At 43.9% G+C, this 24,436-nt stretch overlaps 1 protein-coding gene across 2 annotated transcripts in view; it reads left to right on the top strand.

Moving 5' to 3' along the window:
* PIP5K1B (phosphatidylinositol-4-phosphate 5-kinase type 1 beta) overlaps positions 1–24,436 on the top strand; it is a 319,864-nt gene that overhangs the window by 239,799 nt on the left and 55,629 nt on the right. For both annotated transcript variants that reach the window (XM_037061705.1, XM_037061706.1), the window contains one exon: positions 2,597–2,741. In XM_037061705.1, the coding sequence (XP_036917600.1) occupies positions 2,597–2,741 (145 nt within the window). The remainder of the gene's footprint in view (positions 1–2,596; positions 2,742–24,436) is intronic.

Genomic DNA, 24,436 nt, shown 5'->3' with positions numbered 1-24,436 from the left:
ACAATTACCAGAAAGTCAGAGGCTTTATGTCACCTCCATTTATTAGCTTGCAGCTCTGTAAGTCAGAAGACTAATAAGGCTGACCTCGGTCCTCTGGACACAGCTGGTCAGGGTCTGGGGGGCGGGGGCGGTGAGTTCTCATCTGGAGGAGCTGGAGGAGACTCTGCCTCCAGGCTCATTGTGTTGTTGGCAGAATTTATTTCCTTGCTGCTATAGGGCTGAAGTCCCCATTTCTTTGCTATGTGACACCCGAGAGCCACACTTGGGCCCCAGGGGCCATCCTCATTGCTTGCCTTGCTGCCCCTCCATCTTCATTCCTAGAGTTTCTCCCAAGTCAGTCCCCCTCACACTTTGGGCCTCTGACATCGCCATCTGTGACCCGGAGACATAGAATTAAAGGCCTTTTGTGATCAGGCTGGGCACACCTGGATCATCTCCATTTGGACTAACTCAAAGTTAACTGATTAGTAACCTTAATTATATCCGCAGAGTTCCTTTTGCCATGTCAGATACCATAATCACAGGAGTAATAGCTTATCATATTCACAGGTTCCACCCACGCTGTAAAGGGGTTGTACAAGGCTGCAGGTACCTGGGGGTCATCCTAGAATTCTGCCTATCACACTAGGTTAAAAAAAAACTGACGGATATAGGGGCCTGAAGAAACAGTTCTCTGCTTCAAAGATACTCCTAAGAAGTTGGGGGTCAGCTTCCCGGGGTTTGGGTGATGTACGACCTGGGGCCAGGCCACTGGACAGAGAGTGTTGTTCTGTGTTCTGTCACTCAGCAAGCCTCTGGTTTACGAGGGCCAGCTGGGAGACCTGAGCCTTCATTAGCCCTCAGCTCAGCTTCATCTGTCTTATACTTAGGGGTAATTCACTGGACTCGGGTGTGTGGTTATTTTTCAGACCCAGTTTTCAGTTTGCTGAGAGTTTTTATATTTTTCTCTGCTGTTAATGAGAAGGTGGGATTGAGTATGTTGAAGATTGTTCACCAGCTGGCTTATTAATTTGAAGCCTTTCCAATTTTTGTATGCTGCACATGGTTACTTGTGTTTTTATGTGATTATCATCTGTTATTCATAAGGACAGTTCTATGTTTTGACCTAAACCGGAGGCAGCGGCACCATCTGACATTTCAGTGTGTGTCCAGTCTCCTAGTCCGGAGCCCGGCCCTTCTGCGGTTTCCTCCCTTTTCCTCCATGCCTTGCTGCACCTCTCCACCTGCACCCCTTCAAATCCAAAATCCCAAACCTCACACTCATGTGAGAGTGGGATCAATTTCCACTCACACAAACTTCTGAAAATATGTGATTTTGAGTCTTGTGCCTGAAATAGAATACCAGAAGCACCTTGCAGTTATTTTGTATTTACTATTGTCTGTTTTAGTTTAGTTTGGGGGCATGACTAAAGAGAATCCACAGTCAAGCCTGGTGACACTAGTTACTAATACTGTATTGCATATTTGAAAGTTGCTAAGAAAGTAGATCTTAAAAGTTCCCATCACAAGAAAAAAATGTTACAACTGTGCATGGTGATGGATGTTAACTGCTTTTATTGTGTTAATCAGTTTGCGGTGTGCACCTAAATCAAATCATCGTGTTGCACACCTAAAAGCAGTACAATGTTACATGTCAGTTCTGTCTCACAAAAAGTTAAAAATAAAATATCTACCTGGGTTTAAAGAAAGCATGAGCCTAACTGCAGAACTAAAAGTATAGGATTCGTCCACCTATTCTGTCCACGCATTCTCTCTTTTTATAGACGTTCTTTTCTGGGTGACTGGTCTTTTAATTAAAGGACGATCTCTGACAGGCTAATAACGGATATAAGTTTTCTAAAATTTAGGATAAGGTAACTTAAAATGATCCAGATTCAGCTCTCAAAAAGAAAGAAAAGAGTCCACATAGAATCTTGAGCGTTGGGCATCAGTCACTGCTCAGCCTTGAATATTCCACTCTTTTGGATAAGAATTTTCATAGGCACCTACATATTAAAAAAGAGAGATAAGGGATGTCTCATTTTTTAAAAGGTGGCCTTGCTGTTAAAATATGACATCAAGAAGAGCTATGGATAGCGTTCAAAGATATGTGTGGGTTCAGACATGGCTGAGGGTTAGCTAGCCGGCTGTCAGTCTGAAGTGTGTGTTTCGTGGTTTGTAAAACGGCTGAGCTCTTAGGTCTGAGTTGAGAATCACAGATACGTGCATATCCTGGGGAGAGGAAAGCAGGTTCACCATCTGTTTATACATTTGCCAATCATCCTTTTAATCTCTGTCGAATTATCTCCTTAAGCTCCTAGGAGCCTTTTATGTCATCTTTTGAAACAGTAAATCACTTTATTAGGTTTTTAAAAGAACGTTCCTAACGTCATTTTCATAAGCCATTTTGTAAATTAATGCAATTTTCTTTCTGTTTAACTGGTTGCAAGAAGCTATTTTACATTTCTGCTGCAGTTCAGAGGAGCTCAGTTAATTCGTAATTTAATTTGCAGCCCAGAATATGCAGCCAATGCCTTTGACTTAAGTTATTAGAGACAGGAAAGCAGTGTTTATTACTGAGATTCACGGGCGCATGTGTGTTGCTTTTGTTACCCAGCGCTGGGATCCCGACACCGGCCAGACCTGGTGCCTAGCACGCCATCCCTGTTTGAAGCTGCTTCCTTGACAACCACAATCTCATCTTCCTCCTTGTATGTCAACGAACATTACCCACACGACAGGACTGCGCTTTACTCAAACAGGTAATACTGGGCGCCATCACATTGCCGGTCTGGCGGTTACCACATCAACATCACGGCTAGCCCAGTCTCTCTGAATGAGAACACGCTGTCCCTGACAACCACGGTGTGCCTGACACCTGCTCTGTGAGTAAGAGAAAGAGAACAAGCTCAGTTTTTACCGTGGCAAGAAATGCATCTCAGGGAAAACGCTTCTGATGTTTCACTATGGTTACTCCTTATGTTTGGTTCTGTGGAAGAAAACAAATCTTTTATCACTTTTATTTTAATAATGTTTTAATTTATTTTTCAATTACAGTTGATGTGCAATATTACATTAGTTTCAGGGGTAGAGGATAGTGATAACATATTTATATACCTTGCAAAGTAATCACCCCAATAAATCTAGAACCCATCTAATGCCATACATAGTTATTAATTAACTATTCCCTATGCTGTGCCTTACATCCCTGGGCCATTTTTATAACTGCTGATTTGTACTTTCCCCCTAACCCCACTCTCATCTGGTAACTGTCAGTTTGTACTCTGTGTTTATGAGTTTGTTTCTGGCACGTTTGCTCATTTATTTTGCTTTTTAAATTCCACACGTAAGTGAAATCATGGTGTGTCTTTCTGTAACATTTCACTTAGCACAGTACCCTCTAGGTTCATCCATGCTGTCACAAATGCCAAGATTTCATGTTGGGGCAGTGTAATATATACATATCTCACATCTTCAAGATCCATTCACCTAGTAATGGGCACTAGCTGTTTCTGTGTCTTGGCCATTGTAAGTCATGCTGCAATAAACACAGGGATGCATATGTCTTTCAAATTAGGGTTTTGGAAGTCTTCAGATAAATACCCAGCGGTGAAATTGTAGGTCAAATGGCAGTTCTATTTTTTGTTTTTTGAAGGACCTCCATACTGTCATCCATAGTAGCTACATCAATTTACAGTCCCACTGACAATGCTCCAGGGTTCTTGTTTCTTCCCATCCTTGCCAGACCTTGTTGTTCTTTCATTTGTTGATGATAGCCATTCTGACAGGTATGAGGTGCTATCTCTATTAGGTTCCAATTTGCAGTTCCCTGATGATTAGTGATGTTGAGCATCTTTTCATATGTCTGTGGGCCCTGTCTGTGTCCTCTGTGGAGAAATGTCTACCTAGGTCCTCTGCTCATTTTTAAATTCAGTTGTTTTTCTTGTTGTTAAGTTGTGTGACTTGCTTAATCTGCTTTTGGTATTTACCCCTTATGGATGGATGTATCAGTGGTAAACATCTCCCATTTTGTAGGGGTTTTTTTTTTCATTTTGTTGATAGTTTCTCTCACTGTGCAAAAACTTTTTAAAACAAGCACTCTTGGTTAATATTGCAGAGATAGCTGCAAAGAGATTTGAATATTCTCTTTTCATATGAGTGGCATTCATGTCTGTGGTAGACAGAATAATGGGCCCACAAAGTTGTTCACATCCTAATCCCCAGAACCTGTGACTCTATTACCTTATATAGCAAAAAGGACTTTGCCAGAGTGATTAAGTTAAAGACCCGGAGATAGGAAGAGTATCCTGAATTATCCTGAATTATCCAGATAAGTCCATTATAATCACAGGGGCCTTAAAAGACAGGAAGATTAGAGTCAGAGAAGAAGCTGTTAGGCCAGAGCACGGGAGAGAGAAAGTTTTAAAGGCACTCGCTGCTGACTTTGAAGGTGGAGGAAGGGACCAGGAGCTAAGGAATGCAGGCAGCATCCAGAAGTCAAAAAAGGCAAGAAGACTGTCTACGACTTAGAGCCTCCACAAAGGAACATCAGGACCTGTGAACTGCGAGAGCTGTAAGATAGTAAAGTTTTATTGTGCTAAGCCTCTGAGTGTATGGCCATGTGTCACAGCAGCAACAGGAAACTGTATAGTGACTCTCAAATGTTTCATGTGAATTCGAGCATTGGGGTAGGTTACCGAAATTTCTTACATAGAAAATTCGTTTGTTATTAGACATTTTTTCCCTTTTAAACAAAATGTTTCCACACACTGTTTCTAGAAATAAAAGGTATCTTCACAAAGAGTTCACAACATTGTCTGTGGGATTCACTGTTTCGCTTCTTGTTTTTACATGTGCCATTTGTTTTTACACGGTGACTAGTTTTAATTTTAGGGCGGGGGCTACTGTGAATATATTCTCAATCATTGTCTGTTACATGTTGAACTAGTTCTTATTGAAATTTGGCTTTCAAGAAGCAGATCAGATTTGTGCAGGTAAAGTGCTTCTTACACTGCAAGTCATTTTCCACCTGCAGACTAGCAGCTAGGTTCGCTGAATAAGGCAGATTCGTTTCTAATATATGAATATTTGTTGATTTTAGCTTGGTCCTTTGGCAAGTTACGGTTCAGTGGTTGGAGCTTCTGTAGAAATTCTTTTTAGTTGCTGTTTTCTTCTCTCTTGGCTAGATGCAGGGTAGGTGACAGTGATGAGGCAGCTAAAAGTGGCCCCGATGGCCAGGTGAGCCTCAGGGCTCAGCTGAGCTTCAGTGTGGAAAGCTCTATCACAAGGCCAACCAAGAAGGTCCCACCACAAATTGTTCAGCCCACCTGAAGTGTAAATGTAATTTGGCTAGCACTCTTCTCGTAGAAAAATTTAAAGTGACTTTATACCTAACACTAATGTATACCTTGATATTCAAATTTATATGTAAATTAGTCAAGCAAGGGTTTTTTTTTAATCTACAGTCCAGCTGAACACAGTCCTTATAGCCCTTTTGCTTTCAAATATAAATGGACTCTCTGAAGATGGTTGAAACGTCACAGGAAGTTCTTTGCAAAGTCAAAAACAATTCTCATACAAAGCCATGGTGATGATTTACCTTTTGTTTGGCTTCTGTTCTCATTAGCAGGATCATATAATTGGATATGCTATTAAACTATCGACTAGGACTTTCAGCACAGAAAATTACAGGGTTCTGTCCATGTTCATTTTGGTGGCAGCGGTTGCAGTATTCAACCCTCTGGAGTTCAGAAGGCTCCCCCAGGGCTGGCCCTGCCTCCTGCTGACTCCCAATCCCTGCCTGCTGTGTACGCCCTTCCTCTGCCCCCTCCTGGGCTGTGGTATCAGTCTTGGTACTTGTGTTTATGCTGACACTGATTATCATTTACTTAGAAGTGAAAAACAGCAATGTTGTCTATGGCTTTCTCTTTCTTTTATTGAAATGAATTGTTTGAAATACGTCTCCTTTGGCATTGTATCTTCAAGTTGCAACTTCACAGCTATCAGTCCGGGCTGGGTTCAGTTGCAAGAATGAGAAGCAATTCTAGCTTCACCCCAGAGGGATTTGACAGAGGGAATTAGGTGCTTAAAAAGGCCGTGGAACAGCTGGGGGAGTGTGCTTGGGCTGGGCTTCCAAAATCACTCCTGACTCTGCCACCCAGCTGGCCCGCCCGCAGCCCTGCAGCCTCCGCCACAAGAAAGTGGGTGCCCTGCTAACAGAATGCACGTCCAAGAAAAGTATTTTGGGGAACCCAGAATGTTTTCAATATAAGCTAACATTTTATTTTATTTTATTTTATTTAGAGAGGGAAAGGGGGGAGAAAGAGAGGGAAGGAAACATCAATGTATAGTTACCTCCCACAGCCCACCTGTTGGGGACCTGGCCCACAACCCAGGCCTCTGCCCAAGAGCAGGGAATCGAACCAGCAGCCCTGTGGTTCGCAGGCCAGGACTCAGTCGACTGAGCCACACCAGCCAGGGCTAAGCTAACATATTAAAATTAAGCAGTTTCACAAAAATACCCAAATTCTTTTTGAAAAACCACCAGCTTTGTCACCATTCAGCTCCAGTGCATCCTGAGGGTTCTCAGCTAGAGGGGAAAAGCGTGTGCCTGCCCAACCCCCCCAAGTCACCACCCTCTGCTTCATTCACCTCTGCTCTTGCTGCCTTTGGGCATTTTAGCTTTTAAGCCTGATGTAAAAGAGAAGCCAAAGACAGAAGAGCTTAACTGCTCCCTTGGGGAAATCATGTGGAAAAGGTGCAACACAGATGCAAAGGTGCCAGAGAACCCTCAGGAGAAATGATGGCCTGGCAGCTCCCTAGGATCAATTTACTGTCTTTCCCACCCACCACACCCAGCCCTAACTATTCAGCAGGGAGGCCTGACAGCAAACTGAGTTGTCCGCTAGTACTTGAGGGAGGGCATGGGGGATGGAGAGTTTCTGAAGCGCATGAGGATAAGGCCATCCTCGAGGAGGATTATGGGAAGGTTGGTGTGGATTCTGTGGAATGAGAGGGTGAGGGAGAAGGAGAAGGATTCTAAACGTGTCACAATGGTGCTGCTTGTACAGGGAAGCTTATTCTGTTTTAAATACTGAGAAGTTGTGGTCTGATCAGTTGATTCATAAGTAGCAGGATATACTCCTATACAGTCACTGGCCTGTGCTTTAAAATGTGATTCTTTGTCACAGACCCGACCAGTCCACTTCTCCGATGGGTTTGAATAAAGTAGTCCCTGTCTTAAATGAAGAACAAAACAGAAATTATATTACTTTATTTCTATCACATTTTCCTTGACAGCCCTTCTAGACTTAGTGGTATGTCTTGAGTCAGTAAACACATGGTATGCCAAACCTCATCTGGCCTACTAAGTTTTAAAACCTGATTCCAATAGTCCGGAAAGGCAATGAGTTGAATATTAATGTTATAATTCACGTTTGGGTTTTTCTCTTTCTCTCTGAATCTTATTTTCTGTTAAGGCCAAGTGGTCTGTTTTCCTTTTTTAACATCATGCTGTATATATCTGCACTTAAAAAAGCAGGAAATACTTCAACCAATGATTGTCGTTCTGTTGGTCTTTTTAGAGTCCTTAATTTTGAAAGATGTTGGTTGGTGCCTGGATATCTCCCCACCAAACGTATCTACTGCAGTGGGAAACTGCCGTCACTTAGAATTATTCCTTTTTTCAAAGGATTATTCTTTGTTACCTCAAAAACTCTGATAGCAACCCATTCTTTTTATTTTTGTTTTAAAAATGTACTCCAAAAATTGAGTAGGAAGCAAAGAAAAAATAGCATCATTTTTAAAGTGTTTGTCACTGAACCTGATGATTTGGAGTACGTACTTTCAGGTTTCACTGTGCACTTCTCGGGGAGGGTGTGCACTTCATACAAATGAAGAGAGACTGTTGTGGGTACATGCTTCCCAGCCAACTAGTGGAATTTAAATTCTCAAGTTGTGGTCCCTGAATTTTCTTTCTTAGCAAAAACTCTGTTCTTTTTAAAGGAGGTCCATACACTGAGCACTGAAAAAATGCAGAGGCAAATGTGTTTTATCCCAAAGTTAGAACAATTTAATGTTGTGGAAATTGGTTACACTCATGAATATTAATTCTTCTCGTGATTTCCTGCACAGTTGGTAGCAAAGCTGAAGCTCTGATTGTGCATAAGAATCGAAAGCCCTGCTGCATTCCAAAATATTTATACTTTCGCTTCACAGATGCCTTTACCGTCATCGCTCTGTTCAGTCTCTTGTTTTGTCAGTGACTATTTCTAAGAGTTGGCTCTTCCCAGAGTCCTTTGGAAAATGTGAGAAGGGCATATATGCTGGAGGAAAAGTCACCGGTCACTTGCACACAGAGGACAGCTGGCAAGGGCTCTCTAAATGATGGGTTTGACATTCCAGGTCCCAGAGGCTGATCCAGGGGATCGGACCACAGCTCCGTGCCCCTTCCTCCTGCTGAGAGAGTATTAGAAACCTAGGAGAAGGGTGAACAGTTGCCTCCAGCCACAAGCCCCTCCCCATAAATGGCTTACCACTCAAATGTAGAGCCATCCCCAAGAAGGATAGAAAGCTGTTATCATCCAGATATGTAAAATATAAGGAAAGAGAAATGCAGAGATATGCATTATGTAATATATCCAAGGTCACATAACCTGCTAACTGGAACGCAGGTCTCTGGGGCGCAAGGCTCATATTCTTCCCACTGTACCTATCTTTCATCGTGGCCTCCAATACCTCCAGCCCCATTTTTGTGTGTGCTAGACACAGAAAGCTGATTGGTTGTAGGGTTGTTTTTCCTAACCTGAGTTCTGGCCCTGTATTTGAGCCATTTTTCACTGTTTAATAACTTAAGTATTTCCAGTAGGCCAAGCGGTGGGCTTATGTCATTGTCTACCTATGGTGTTTATTCTAGAAGTCATTGGCTAAGTTTCCTTATTAAAAACATCATGGCTGTGGGAAACTTTTTACCATGGTACTAGTCATACTTCAAACTCTTAATAATTATTTAGCAATAATAACAACTACAATAATAGCTAATCTTTGGATCCCATCAAGAGTCCATGTTAGGTTCCTTCCATGCACGAAGGTACTGAATTCTCACAGCAACCCCGTAAAGTCGTTATCCTGGTTTTCTCCGCTTGACAGATGAAGGATGCCGCACAGCGTTAGGTAACTTTCCTGAGGTCAGATGGCTAAAAGGTAGGTTCGGGATTTCTGCCTGCAGCGCTGAAACGGAATCTAATGCTCAAGCCTCAGCTCTGCAGTGGCTGCCTTCAGCCATATTGTCACATCTCAGACGAGATGACTTGTAGGGGATACTTCCATGGACATTCGGTGATACTCACACAGGTGCTCTTCATTCTCATTTGTTTTGCCTTTTCTTTTTCCCCTGTGATTCTGAGGAAGGATTTTCACTTTCCAAAATGTGAGAGACCAAGTGTTCAAACACCCAAAATACAGCATAGAAACCTAAAATAGCTACTTCCCATTTTTATTTCAAATTCTACAGGTGGACTCCAATTCATTACATGACCATTGAGAAAAAAAGATTTTTAATAGATATGTTTTTGCCTGATTTGGAAAATCCTCTATCTTCTGTTATCAAGAACCTTCATTACAGGGTCCAGCACATACAACACCCCTCTCTATTACAAAATCTTTTATTTTAAAATCATAAGCATGTAATTTTGTAACATAGCAATGCCACATTCAAGCACACCATATGACATTTTAGGTAAAACGTTCAAATTAAAACTAAATTATTACACCCATCTTATTACCCTGCCAACCTCACTCAGGGAAGTATTACTTCAGCCAGACCCTGTTCTTAGAAAATAAAGGGAGAGGATATTGGTCGCGAGGACTTTTTGGTGCCTCCCGTTCTCTAACTGCAGCCTCGCGGGAGGGTCAGCGCGTGCCTGCAGTACCTGTTCCAGACACGGCAGCCACCTGCTGCAGCTGCGTGCCAGCCCCGGCCTGTGCTGGGGTCTCCTGCTGATGCTGAAATTGAATCTGACCTCTCCGGATTCCTTGTGCACTTAGGCTTCTTAATCTGCTTACTCCAACCTTGCAGACCTTCCTCCCACCACAGCCACCACCCCCAGCTGGGTCTTTCTCTTGCGTTTTCATTATTATAAATCATTAATTAGGGTATTAGCCTTCAGACGGCCACTGCTAGCTACCTAACCCGTGCAAGTCACTTTCCCTTCATGTGACTGCTCCTTCATTTGTAAAATGTGGATTGTTCTACTACTGCCCCAAAGGCTTGTTATGAAGATGATACAAAATAATAATAATTGGAAAGCATTTATAACACCTCCTAGCACATAGTGAGTCCATCAAAGTATTTGTTAGAATAACCAAGTGCTTCCAGATCCTAACACCTTGCAACTTTCTCGTAAGTCCCACACTATAAAGGGCAAGATGGAATTGCTCTTGGCAACAAGCCATACAGAGTACTTTATGACTAATAACATTCCAGCCAAGGAAACAGAGACACACTTGGAATTTCAAACAGAATTTAGTAAAGGGGGTTGGTTATGGAATGTGGGGAAGCTGGAAGAGTGGAGGGGAAAGTAGAAGAAACCCAGATAAGTAACTTAGGAGTCCTCCAGAACATAGATTCATGAAAGAGGGCTCCACCTGGGGACCGGCTGCCATTTTGGGAGCAGGGACAATGGAGGAGGTTGCCACTGAAACAGCCTGGATGGTCAGGGACACAGCTGCCTCCACAGACAGCAGCCAAAGACAGAAGAAAAACGTGAGTGAGAAGGGGCCCAAAGCCTTCCCTCCCGCCCGCCTCCTCACCCCCTGTGGGACCCCACTGGCCGACCCTGGCAAAGGAGCCTGAGGAATGTAGTGTCTGGCTCTCAGCCCCACAGCTGCCAAGCAGGGTGGAAACAGGATGTTAATAACAGCCACAGTACACAGAGCAAAAACTAGATAGATATAAAATCTCTTACAAAAAAGGAATCGCAAAGGTCAAAGCTTTACAAAGGTAGAGTGTGTGCGCGAGCACAGGAGTCGATTTAGACTCTTACAAAAGGAATCCTAGAGTCAGTTTTTCACCGTGCCGCTGTAAGAGTAGTGAAAAGTAGCTGTAATTTGTTTAAATGACCTGTGCAATTAGAGACTCCAGTATGTACCAACAAGTCTGTCTGACAGCCAGTAACGCCTTCCCCGGTGCTGTGCTAGAGTAGATGCCGGTTATAAATGCTCATAGAAATGTTTTAGCTGACCCCAGGCACATGGCGAGATCAAAGGTTCTTGAGCTCAAGAATTCCACAAAGCGTTGTGAGCCTGGGGAGCCCAGGTGGACCACCTCTGACAGAGCAGGAGATGTAAGAGTGACAGGATAGCTGTCACTCATGCCCTAGCAGAACACCTGTGCTTTATTGCCAGGACCCCACACCACCCCATCGCATCAACTGGCAATAACTCAGTTTAAAACACACACACGGGGGCGGGGGTGGTTTCACCCCCGTTCCTCTCACGGCGAGGGATCCAACCAGTCTGTCCCAGTGTCAGGAAACTAGGTCAACAAGCAATTGATGGCACCTATTGGAGGGAGGATACCACTCCTTATGGCCCTGAAGCAGGAACCTGCTTTGTTACACAGCCTCCCAAAGGAAGAACACCCCGTTTTGGTTGCAGGCAAACTCGGAGCGGCACATGTCTTTTCGCCGGGACTAGGGCACCTGCAGAGAAAATCAGAGCTTGAGAGAAGTTTCATAACGTGCCTGTCAGTTTAGTTTCCACTCCTCAATCTCAGAAAAAAATGGATTTACATCACAGAATCTGCACCTGAATTTTACCAGATTTTTTTTATTTGAAAAATTGCAGAATTACTTCTGAAGTGATTAGCTTTTCAAATGATCCCTCATATATTTTGGCATGGGCAGGAAACTGAATTGAATATTTCAGATATCTGACATTTTATGAAGAATAATTTAAGATTTAACATTAATTCAAAGAACACAATATTTTTGATGAGTGCATATGCAGTAATATTTCTAAGTGCATTTTGGTGCATTATTAAGACTTTTTAATGGGTCCCATATATGGGTAAGCCATATTGGGGGGGGGGAGTGGCAAGTGTTGGGCAGCCTTTGGGTGTCCTAACCTAATAAAAATAGCCCCCTTTATCCCTTTTCCGCCTTTTAGTTCTGAGACAAAAAGAAAAATCTACATCTCTCTTTTCTTTGACTCGAACCACTCGTGTTTCATCTCTGGAAGGAGGGTGGACTGTGGCGCTGTACCTCTGCAGACCCTCCCCAGTCCTCTGCCCCTTCACCGACTCTCTGGAGAAATGCTTCGCAAAGCATGATGGGTTCCTCCGCCCAGGCTTCAGTGCACCCCTGGCCTCCCTTATGCACACTGGAGGTCAAGAAGTAAAGTGATTGGAAGGTACTCCTTATCTTCTCTATATTTACTACAGACTGGAACTATTTCTTTGCCTTGCAGTTCAGCCGAAACACAGATGTGCTCGTTCAAGTAACTAAGAGGACATAACATGTAATGCCTGGAGTGCAAAGCCGTGGCAAGAGCAGCTGGGTTTTCAGATTATCTGAGGAGACACGGGACCTCAGCTCCTCTCTCATACCTCAGACCGACCTGGACTTAGATTCCCTTGCCTTGAAGGTGTTTGGGGCTAGTGACCCCTCTGGGGAATACTCCAGCCTGTCCCAAACCGGCTTCTCAGCCCAGCCCCTCTGACCATAGACCAAACTAGTTTACAGGGATCCTGGACTTAGTGGCCAAGCAAAGTCATTCTCTTGAGAATTACCTGTACCTTAATGACTCCCCTTTTCTGCTTTGAGGTTCATTTGGTCCTGCTGGACCACTGAAAGTCTCCCTCTCAGTCCTGACCTTTTCTCTCTGTCCTTTTGATGTGTCCACACCACACTCAGCTGCACCTACCATTTGGTTATGCTGGTGTTGGCGTCTTACTCCTGCCGGAGTGGCCCCACCCTGGGCAGTGCCTCAGGCTTGTCTACATCACTTCAACTGCCTTCAGCCGCTCAGGGCCAGCCATTCTTTGAGCTGCCCCCTTTGGCCCACCCGCCACATTCCCCCCTGCCTTCTGAGCCATCGCCTCTGGCCTAGCTCTGATATCACATACAGGGTAGTGGGGCTTCCAGGGCCTAAGCGCCATGATGGGTGAACTTCTTCCAGGCCCGCTTTATCTGCTCTTGCCATTCCTACATCCCTGGCACCCTCCAAGGCCAGGCCCTGCCAGAATCCCAGTTTCATTTGGATCCTCTGATATACTGCAAATATATGCAAAGAATAGCAAACTTCATTTTCTCCAAGGCTAGAAGAAAGTTGATCCCAGACATCCCCTGTTTAATCCCTCTATTACCTGTGAAATCATCTCTGCAGTGCCTGGCTTTATCACCTTGTAATTTAGACGCCTTGTTGATCTTTAGGGGAAAGAGTTCACGGTGGAAGTCCACGGTGAACCTGCTGATGAGGACTCACAAATTTCAGAGAAACTAATAGGCCCAGCCCCAGACAGGCAGACTAAACACATCTACACAACCAGCCTTTTGCTTGTAGCTCATTATAGTCTGCATGTCAGGAGAATTAGGTAAGTGTAATGAGAGAATGCGGAGGCAATGATAAAAATCTCAAGTCAGAATAATATTAATCCAAAATGTATTTATTTAATAGCCTGCTTTCAAGGATAAAGTGGCAAAGAGGGAATACATAATGAGGTGAAGGAGCTCAGTAATTTTCTGGCCAGCCATATTAAAAAAATTAATGTTTGGCAGATCATACAAGAACTTTAAGATGACCAGACTTGTTTTCTGAATACAGGATTTGGCTAAAATGAACAGGGCATCCTGATGGCTACTTAGAAAATATATGCCAGGGCTTCTCTGTCTTGTCTTTCATTGTTTCTCATCACACTTTGAGAGTGTTTCTGAGTGCGTGGGCACGTGGTCTGGGAGATGTTTCATCTTTTGTTCCTGTGTGAGTGCATTGGGGTTGGTGCCCTAATAATTCTGTCATTGGCCATTTTCTTCGTGGTCACTGAGTTGTGACAGGAGAGAAGGTGGCCTTTCCAAGTCAGGACAAAGCTAATCTGTGAAATGGGTCAGACTCTCACATCTTTGCCCTTTTCCTGCACAGCCTCCTGCTGCCTTTCAGATCCCAGTGGCACAGCTTGCGGTCGGCGCTTTAGAAATGGAAGGGTCCTCTGGACATCTTGTCATCGGCCCTTTTATTTTTACTTTTTCATTTTTGTCTAAAAATTCTACATGTAAAGTGTAACAGTCAAATAACTGTATAAAGACTTTCAGGAAAAAGAGCAAGTTCTTGTTCACCTCTCCTTAAACACTTTACCGTCCCCAGATGCCATCACCTTCAACTCTTTCAGCCGGTTCATTTGGCAGTGAACTCCATGTCTCTTAATGGCTCGTGTATAGTGCAGCTTCGGGATCGTTCAGGTTTAGGCATTGCGTAACAACTTCCCACTGAAGAAGGGGAAGATCCAGCTCTTTCCCCACTGCACACCGCCACCTGCATGCATCGTTCCCCTCCCTCCGGCACCGTTACACCAAGACTCTTCTTATATCTTTTTGGCATGTTTTATTATCACTGTGTGAATACTAGGTTTGGTTTTCATTTTCTGTATCTTTGATTTATCTATAATAAATAATGATCTCATTTATTTGTTTGCTTAGCTTCCTATGTGTTTGTCCTCCAATTTACTTGTCTTCCCACATTTCCCTCTATCTGTGTTTCTGTTCTACTGGATACTGTCTAAGAAATTCCTCCACTTTATCTCCTAATCCCACCACTGAGGGGTTTTTTTTTCCTGTTGCCATATTGTATAAGAACTCTTTTTTGGTCACTGTAGTGTCCTTATTTCAGCAGTCTTCCCTAATTTCATGGTTGTCATTTCTTCTTTTTTCCTCTGAGGGCATCAGCATTGGATTTTTTTTTTCTCTTCTCACTTTTGAGTTTCAATTTACATTCAAGTTGACTTTTTCTGTCTGTTTTGGTCTACAGTGAGGGGTGTCCAATCTTTTGGCATCTCTGGGTCACCCTGAAAGAAGAGGTGTCTTGGGCCACACATTAAATACACTGCTACATGTAATGAAAAAAAATCTCATAATATTTTAAGGAAATTTACAATTTTACGTTGGGCCACATTCATAGCCATCCTGGGCCGCATGCAGCCTGCAGGCCACAGATTGGACACCCAGGGTCATATGAAAGATGTATGAAAGACTGGAGATTTCCCTCAAATTTCTGGAAATGCTTGCTTGTTACCCAGTCAAGTGTTTGGGTAGGAGACTAAGGAGCTGACTAGAAGCTTAGGCATTTGAGTTGACCGAGTTTCACTAAAAGGTGACCTGGCTGGACTCCGATGGTGGAGCCAGTGTTCGTATCTGCCAGTCCTTGCTGTTGACCTGGTCAGATTCCCTACAGGGGTTGCTTCTGACTTCTAGCTTGGAGGGGAAAGGCCCAGCAGTCAGCCTCCTGGAACCTGGGGCAGGAAAGAGGGCTGGCAGTCTCAGCATCTATTATGCAGACATTCACTGCATCACCCCTTTTCCCCTCAAGTGCCTCTGGTGACCCTGAGTCCAGATACCCTGTGTTCAGCGGCCTCATCAGAGAGAGTGAAAAAGAGCTTTCTCACCTATTATTGGATGGGGCAGAGTATTGGCCTAGCTATGTGTCTCTTTACTTCCCCCAGTGTCGGCTTAGGATTCAGTTCCCTTGGTTTTGCTATGTCTGTTACTACCTGTCCACATCCTTTCCAGGCTCCAAAATACTGGATCTGTTAGCCTCTCCCATCTCCTGTGCCTTTTTGAACCCTTTATTATAGTTTTAGAGGGGTTGGAGATGACAGTCCAGTTAGGTGGGATATGTTTCATCTGCTTCTGCTTCTTGGTCCACAGATTAAGAGAGGACCCGATAGTTGCGGGTGAGGGTTCTGAGGTTGCAGTACAACTTAATAGCAGAACAGGAACTGGGACCGACATTTCCTGACTCCGTGCTCAGGACATCCTCTTTCAAAGTAGACAGTATTGCGAAAATAGACAGTATAATGGATTCATCCACAATGAGCATGCTCCTGGTAGGGTGCGATGAGTTTAAAAGGCTATTTTGCAAAGAGCCTTTGTATTTTTTGCTTCAGTTGGTACCTCCTTAGGAGACAGTGAATCAGGAAGCATCTGAGGTCTTCACAACACTTCATCCTCCTCAGACGAGCCCTGCAGGAGCAAAGGGCTAGTGGAAAATGTTGGTAAGACAACGGTGGCTAGGCTGAGTTATACGGCATTTAACTTTTGCGCCTTTTCCACTTTCTGTGTAACTGGAATTGTACCAGGTCCCACCGCTGTGGGAACAAATGGGAGCACAATCAGATATCCAAATCCCACTGGTGCTTGCTTGCTCCATCTACTGTGGCAGGTGCTGAGTCCCCTATCAAAGTGCCCTGCCAATGTGCCCTTTAAGTCCCTGGAAGTGTCTCCTGGACGCTCACCAACAAGTGCAGTCCCACCAAGAGCTATCACTTCTCCCTCATCGCTCAGCAGGTACCACGGTCTCCCACCAGGCCTGGAGAGTCCCATCCACCCCCTGCTGGGCCTCTAGCCCTCTGCACTGGAGGCCCAGAGGCCGCAGAGCTCTGTGACGTGTCGGAAGGCATACCCTTACTTACGTTTTAGAAGGATCCCAAAGCAGTACTGTTGGGCTCGATGTTTTGTAGACTTTTAGTAAAATAGCTCTAGTTTTTACGTAAAGCTCTCTTGTCTGCCTGTACTCTCCCCACTCTGTGACTTTCTGTGTCTCTCACCCTAGGAATCAAAGATAAGTCCTTGGAGTTCGCCCGCTACAGTGAACTAGATAACAGTGCACTGATAACAAAGACATACTTCAGTTCATTTGCTTTCATAGACCTTCCTCAGTCCTCAGCAAAGAGGCTTTCTTGCCCTGGGCCTGCCCACCGGGTGGATCTGATTCCCAGGAATGGACTTTACTTCACCTCAGTGTCTCAGGCTGGGATACTCATCACATCTTTGCCTGTAGAGAGTACACACGATATCCCCAAACCCATGGGGAAGGCCTTCTAGTCACAGGGCATTGTACAGGATGCCAGAGAGGAGAGAAAAGGTGGAAAATCTCTGCTCTTGAGAAACTATAATATTTATGGAAATAGATACAGTAGAAGGCAAAGGGTATTCAGTTCAATGAAAGACCTACGCAAAGTGGGTTAGGAGAATGGGGTTCAGAGGGGCAACTCGCCCCGAGCTGTCTGTGATGCCCTTAGTTGTTGCTAACGGGCCACAGCTTCATATCCCTGATGGTGTTTCTCGTTGTTTTGGCATACTGAGTGCTCAGAAAATGTTTCTTTATTGTCCAAATGCAATATTTGTAATACTTGCAAGTATGCTTGGTTGAACTCAGGGATCCCTAAAAGGGAAATGCTATTTCATGAAAAAGTTCAACTCCAGGAAGATGGGCATTGATCAGTTGCTTCTAGTCGTGTGTGTGACAGTGATTGTACACCCGACTTCTCAGGTGCGGACGGAGGAGTGCTGGGCATGGCACCCAGGCCCGGGACATGGCGAAGTTCCCCAGTTGGTTCCCGGTTGTCACTCAGTCCCCTTTGTTATTCTGTGGCCGAGGCAGATTTAAAATTGATTTCCTTGCCTCAGTGACATAAAAACAGTTCAAGGGGTGTCCATAGAAAGCCCTCTCAGTGTGATTTCTGGAGAGCTAGGGCATGGGATGTCTGTGTTGAGGAACACAGCTCTCCAGCGTCACCGGAGCCTGCCACCTCTTTGCCAAGACAGGAAGGCAGATCACTGGGGAGCTGGCCTCAGACTGAAGTAATGACAGGAATTCTGGGGGATGGTAAGAGCTTCACATTTTTATAGCACTTATATAATATTTATGAAACCTTGTACTAAATATGGAAGATAATTTTTGGAGAATGGATGAGTTATAGGTACCATTAATTAATGCTCAACTTTTACACTTTTGTTTATGATAATCCAAAGAACATGTAATAGATACCTCTTCTCTACCACATAATCTGATGAACACTTTACAGATATTATTTCACGACTACTTAATGCATTTGCCAACCCTGTAAGGTAAGCACTGGTGGAATGACTAAAAGGGACTTATATAGAAACATACATAACATAATAATTGACATAAAACAGTCAATTATTACCAAGGCTATCATGTACCCGAACCTAACACTGTATAAAAAACACTACTTGACCCATAAAATGAACTTCTAGGCACTAACAGTTTGTTTCCTCTAAAATCTGTAATATTGGTCATTCTTCAACCGTTATGAATGCAGTCTCAAATGCTTCACTTGAAAGCATTTCTATTTTTGGAGCTCATGAAGTGTTACCTCGGTCAGTTAGGAAGTGGCCCCGTAACTGAAAAAATGAAAAAGCACAAGTTAAACAGCGAATAGCAACCAGTCCAGTCAGTGGGATCATGTGGTGTGAGCTGGGCCCAGACCAGTGTTTTCCCTCCGTGCCTGCTAGAGAGACGGTAGCGTCTCATGCACTGAGAAGTAGAGTGAGCCCAGCACTAGAAATGCCTTCAGCCCAAGAAACAGAAAACCTATCAGTAGACAGCGCTTACACTAGCACTTCCCAGCCTGCACATGAGGCCCGCTGGTGAGGCACAAGGAGATGAGCAGAGGTGTGTGTCCCCTCAGCCTTCAGGGAGCTGGGCGGGGCCCTGGGGCAGCCCAGCCCCCAGGGTCTTTCATGTCAGCTGCCAGCAGTGTCCTCCCTGTTCCCTTGTGATCGTGTCCTGTGAACATCATGACACCAAAAAAGGGTGAGCGGTACTGGCCTGATGTATAATAAAGAATATTTGTCATGTACTTGACCCAAAGTTTGGAAATCAGCAACCCAGAGTGGGTACACCTGCCCAGTGACAGTCTCACAGGTTCAGGCTCCTTCCATCTTCTGCCTTGCCATCTTCTACTTTTTGGTTTTGCTGCTCTTCTTTGTTGCCCCATGATCACAAGGTGGCTGCCACCACCCCAGACATCATGTCCTCCCTCTAAGGATTTATGCTCTTACACTACTGATCTCCACCCTCAAAATCACGGGTCCTGTTAGCGAAGACGGAGAGGCACTAGTGGTAATGCCAAACACAGCCTGTGAGGGGGAAGCCAGGATAGACGCTCTTTTAATGAGACAGGTTTTTCTACTTCTTAAGTAATTGTTTAGATTCTTTCCACCCACAGGATCATTTACCCCTGAAACCAGAAGCCTGCTCTGTGCAAGTAGGTTTGAAACAGAGGACCCCACAGATTTTTTAAAAAGGTTTCTGCAAGTATTAGTGAAGAATTTTAAGTTTTGTCATTCGTTTCGATTCAGAGACAGACAGCAGTGTGTATGATTTTGTAGCTCTAAGTTGCAGAACTAGGTATGATTTCTTTTTCTTTCCTCTTCTGTTCAACGGCTACTAATTTTTTTCATCATGTATTACATTTGCAATGAAAAGGCATTATATTTTAAATTACTTTAACATCTGATGGACTCTTTGGAATGTTGCTTGAAGTGTCTTAAGAACTAGATGGCAGAGCTCATTCTGTCTCATTTCTTTTTTTTAAATTTAATTATTGTTCAAGTACAGTTTTCTGTCTTTTACTCTCATCTCAGCTAACCCCTCCCAGTGCTCCCCACCTCCCTCCCATTTCCACCTCCCCCCCATTCCCACCCCGCCTAGTTTTTGTCCATGTGTCCTTTATGCTAGTTCCTGTAAACCCTTCCCCCTTTCCCCTGAAATTCCCTCCTCTCTCCCCTCTGGTCCCTGTCAGTCTGTTCTCTATTCCTGTTGTCTCATTTCTTAAACATGAAAATGAAGGTCGTTGTGATATAAATGTCTCACCCACAGATGGTAAAATGTTAACTTTTCTTTGTTCAAGCATTGTGAACTTTGGATATTTGGAGATAATTTTTCTCCTTTCCTCAGACGTGGCAGAGCAAAGTGTTATTTTTATTGTGTTCCAGAGACTGTATCAGAGATTTGTGGCACGGAGGGGGAGGGGGGCGGGGGGAACTACACATAATCACTACCTTTGACTAGCTGGTAATTTTTAGGAGATTTGGTTCATAATATTCCCAGTACTGATGTGGATGGGGGAAAAAATGAAAGAAACAAAGGAGGAAGGAAGGGAGGGAGGGAGGGAAGGAAAGAGAAAGGGGGAAGGAAATACCAGCCACCCAGGATTTTTCCTGGATAATTTACAATCTTGGATTTGAAAAATAGAAATCATTCTGAATCAATTTGCAGTCTATGATAAGGAATAAACTTTTTCAGTTTTGTGAATTCATTTTCTGATTATGGAAACTAACTAATATCAGAACTTTATACTATAGGGAATTTGGAAGAGAAAGTAGTTATTCTCAGTCCCCATCACCTGGATGGAATTCTTAATGCCTTTGTAAACCCCAGTCGGGCTGTTTGGGTCATTGTATGACTGTACTCACAGTGTACATGCCACTCTGTATTATATCATACATGTTTCTCTGGTATGAAATGCTCTCTTCATACTTCTTTCCATGTTCTCCTAGGTCTTATTTTTATCAAAGATGTACTTTGATAAAAGTACTCCCTACCCCATTTCCTCTTCACCAAAAGTAATCAATTTTACTTACCTCTTTATCTAACTTTTGACTATTTCTCCCAGTGGGGGAGGGGAAATTCCCCCCTTTTTTTTCTTGGTTCTTATTGCTGGTTGAATAGTTAAAATGACAGAAGATGACTAACAGGAGAACATCAAGTTTTAATATGCGCACCTAGGGGCATCACAAAAGCAGGAAAAATTCCAGAGACAGTGAGGCAGCAGCATGAGGTATACAGTCACTCTGGACTGAGGATGGGGTGGGGCCCTGGGACTTCAAAGGGAAGCAAGGCAGTGAGTGCATGGGTAGGGGAAGAGAGTTAGCGTTTAGTAAACAGATGTTTGCTGGACCATCTGGAGACAATGGGACACAGAGGGGACTTTGGTCAGATGGGCCTCTCTACCACACCTGGGTTCAGAGTAAACTGTCGTGCCTGGTGGTGATAGTTTCTTCCTGGAACAAGTCTCTCTCTGAAATTCTTTTAGGCAGTTAGAGAGAGGGTCAAAGTTTCTTCCTGAGACTTCCAAGCCTTGAAAATAATCAGCTTAAAATGATCAGTATCCCAAAGCGGCATTTTGGGGGGTGGCAAACGGTCCTCCATTGATAACCAAAATGCTCCTCTGGGGGGTTTTCTGTTCTCACCTGGAAGAGGATACTGTAGCCCCCGCTAATCACCCCCGTCTCTCACTAACCTTGCATCGGTCCCTCTGTCCTGGTGGCGGGGCGTTGTGACTTTGGTTACATTGTATTTACCTCATCATGCCATAAACACTACCCACAATTTTACTTTTTCTTTTCTTTTTCCCCACACACTGTTCTGTTATGTTTTGTTTACCTAGTTGTCCATGTACTTCTTCCTAATTGAATCTCAAGCCCTTCTCCCGTGTCTAAGGGCTTCAGAGGCATCAGGCACTGTGCGCCCCTGCCCTGTCGCCCACCCGAGGAGAGTTTCCCACGCGCTGACCCCTGCAGTCTGCCGTCTGTGCCCGCTGCACAGCTGTCACCCCGGGACCTTTCTGCACCTCTGTTTCTGGGGACTCTCTTGGTTTCCGTCTGATGTTGGTGCCCCTGCTCCATCGCCCTCACGGCTTCCTTGAGGAGCACGTCCAGCCCTATGGTTTTTTTGCAAAGGATTCGTGGGAGATAAATTACAAGATCTTGAACGTCTGAAATGTTATTTAGCCAAGCTCACTTGTAAGTAATAGTTTGACATGGTATAGGATTTTATTTTTGGAAGTAGTTTCCTTCTAGCAGCAGTTTTCAACTGATGAGCCACAAGAATTTTCAAAGCATGCAGTACCTGACTATTTAGTCAGGGGCACTGACCTCTTTTCCTTTAGATTGTCAAGTAAAAAAATGACAACAGCCAACACAATAGCCCTCTGGTGTGAATGCTGTCTTGAACCGTAAGTATATAAGTCATACAATAAAGTTACATCGTTATTGGTCACATCACGTAACAAGGTTGCATCCAATTGCTTAATTCTTGGTACCAGATATCCTTATCTACAAGTATAGGCACCTGATTTTTTAAAAAAGTCACTTTGAAGTAAAAAGGATAGCTAATTATTATTATTATTATTATTAATCAAAACTATACCTATTTTTTGTCAGATTGGCAAAAAACATACATTTTTTGGCATGGCCCAAATTTTAGTAATTAGTTTTTGTGTACCATGAGATGAAAAAGGTTGAAAGTCACTGCTGTAGGCTTCTGAAGGCATTATCCCGTTGTCTTCAGGCTCCCCAGGTTCTCGTTGAGAAGCCCAGAGCTGTTCTGCATCCTGGTCCTTCGCACGTGACTGTCACCTCAGCCCTGGCTGATTTTAAAGGTCTCTTTTCCCCGATAAAGTGCCTTGAAGTGGGTCATGTTTTCATCCTTTGCACAGCACTCTGTGGGTCCTTTCAGCCTGCACACTCATGTCCTTCAGGTCTAGAAGTTTTTGTTTTCCTTTTCTTTTTCCTTTTCGTGTTTTTGTTTTAGGTCTAAAACCCTGTCTTGATGATTCCCTTGCCTCCGTTCCTGTCTTTATGTACACCCTCACCTGAAAATTGAAACTGCTAGACTGGTCTTCTGTATTTTTGTAGTCCTTTCTCCGGCTCCCATCTCTTTGTCTCTCTGCTCCGTTTTTGGGTGAGATTTCCTTGTGTTCTCCTGGAACCATGTTATTGAGTCACTTCTACTATTATATTTTCACTTGCTAAGACCTCTTTTTAATCTTTTAAGTATCATATTGTTTACTGTGTAGTCACAGTCACTTACCTGAGGATGTCATTAATAGTGGGGATGTGGTTTTACAGCCTTTTCCCCTCCTGGCACGATGAGTCTCCCTCCAGTTTAGTGGGGATGTGGTTTTACAGCCTTTTCCCCTCCTGGCACGATGAGTCTCCCTCCAGTTAGCTTCCTTGTGTATTTGTCTCTATCTTTTACAGCAGTGACTCTCCTCAGTTGTCTGCTCAGCCTTCCGATTGCGCCACTGCAAGTCTGTACAGACGGAAAGTTGGGTAGGAGTCGCCCGGTGCGGGGGGGGGGGGGGGGGGGGGGGGNAAGTTGGGTAGGAGTCGCCCGGTGTGTGTGTGGGGGGGGGACGTGGGGAAGTCATTCTCCGTCACACAGAGAGTGATGGCGCAGGGCAGGTTTTCTTTTTGGAGTGGTGAGAGTGTTCTATAGTTGTATAGTTCTAATTGTACAGCTCTGAATACACTAAAAAACCATTACCTTATACGCTTTAAATGTATCAGGTGTGTGGGCTGTGAATAATATGTTGATTAAATATTACACACACAAAATGGGATGTTACGAGATTAGTATCTCCAAGTATGTGGCTGGGGCTTCTCATCTGTGGGTTTCACTGTAGCAAGATCTTGCTGAGCTGTTCAGTTGGGGGAACCGCCGATACCAGTATGTGTGTCTGTCTTCTTGGGTTAATTAGATTCCGTACAAAAGACTCTACCGATCTTCAGTATTATCCACCAGAAGTATTTGGGTGCCGGCCTTCTGGAATTTGAGCAAGGACAGAAGGTGTCTCTAAATCTAGCCAGCTAATGCCTACCTGATCTCCTCGTTTTCAGTGTGGTCCCTTAGCCCTGCACAGTGCCGGGGACCCCCTGCCCCAGTACAGAGACCCTCCGAAAAGAATAAATCTTTTTTTTAATGCCAGGGTTGAGAAAGGGCACTTGCCCCGTGGTAAGGAGTGGGGGACATGATCTGCCTGCTTCTTAATCAGACTGGAAACCAATCATAATTATATTAGCTGTGCCCCCCACACGCTTGCAGAGACACTGGTACCTCTAATTCCTGAGCTCTTTGGGAGTTCTGGGGATCAGAGTTTTCCAGGCTTTTTCTATTTTGTGTTTGGGGGTAGAAAGCAGAGGTGGAAGCATCTTTACCTGAACACAAATATACATTTTACCTTCTCCAGCTACTCAGGGCCATAACGATATATGTTATTGAGATTATTTCTTCATTTGAAATTCTGATTTAGAAACAAATAAAACATAGAATGAACACTTGCTTTTGAATAAATACTCTCATTTGACACAGAATCCAAAAATATAAGGATATTTCTCTGCTACCAAGGGGGGGGGATGTTCTCTTTCATATGCAAATAGAAAACTCAGTCCTCTAGGAAATCCGAAAACTAGTTAAGTGCACGCATAATCCTAAAGCTTACGATACACTGATTTGAGATAGAGGACATAAGTTTCTGCTCCAGTCAGGAAGCATCTCTTTGCCTTAGCAAATGATCAGAGCTCTCAAACTCTGACTTCTTCATAAAGGTTAGATAGATTTTACTGGTAATATTCCACAGATAAAATTAAGTGTTTAC

Source organism: Sturnira hondurensis, unplaced genomic scaffold, assembly GCF_014824575.4.
Source record: "Sturnira hondurensis isolate 20B ecotype Veracruz unplaced genomic scaffold, ASM1482457v3 Scaffold0013515, whole genome shotgun sequence".
In the NCBI taxonomy this organism is placed as follows: domain Eukaryota; kingdom Metazoa; phylum Chordata; class Mammalia; order Chiroptera; family Phyllostomidae; genus Sturnira; species Sturnira hondurensis.
The sequence above is the reverse complement of the archived record's forward strand: the minus strand, read 5'-3'. Positions and strand labels throughout refer to the sequence as shown.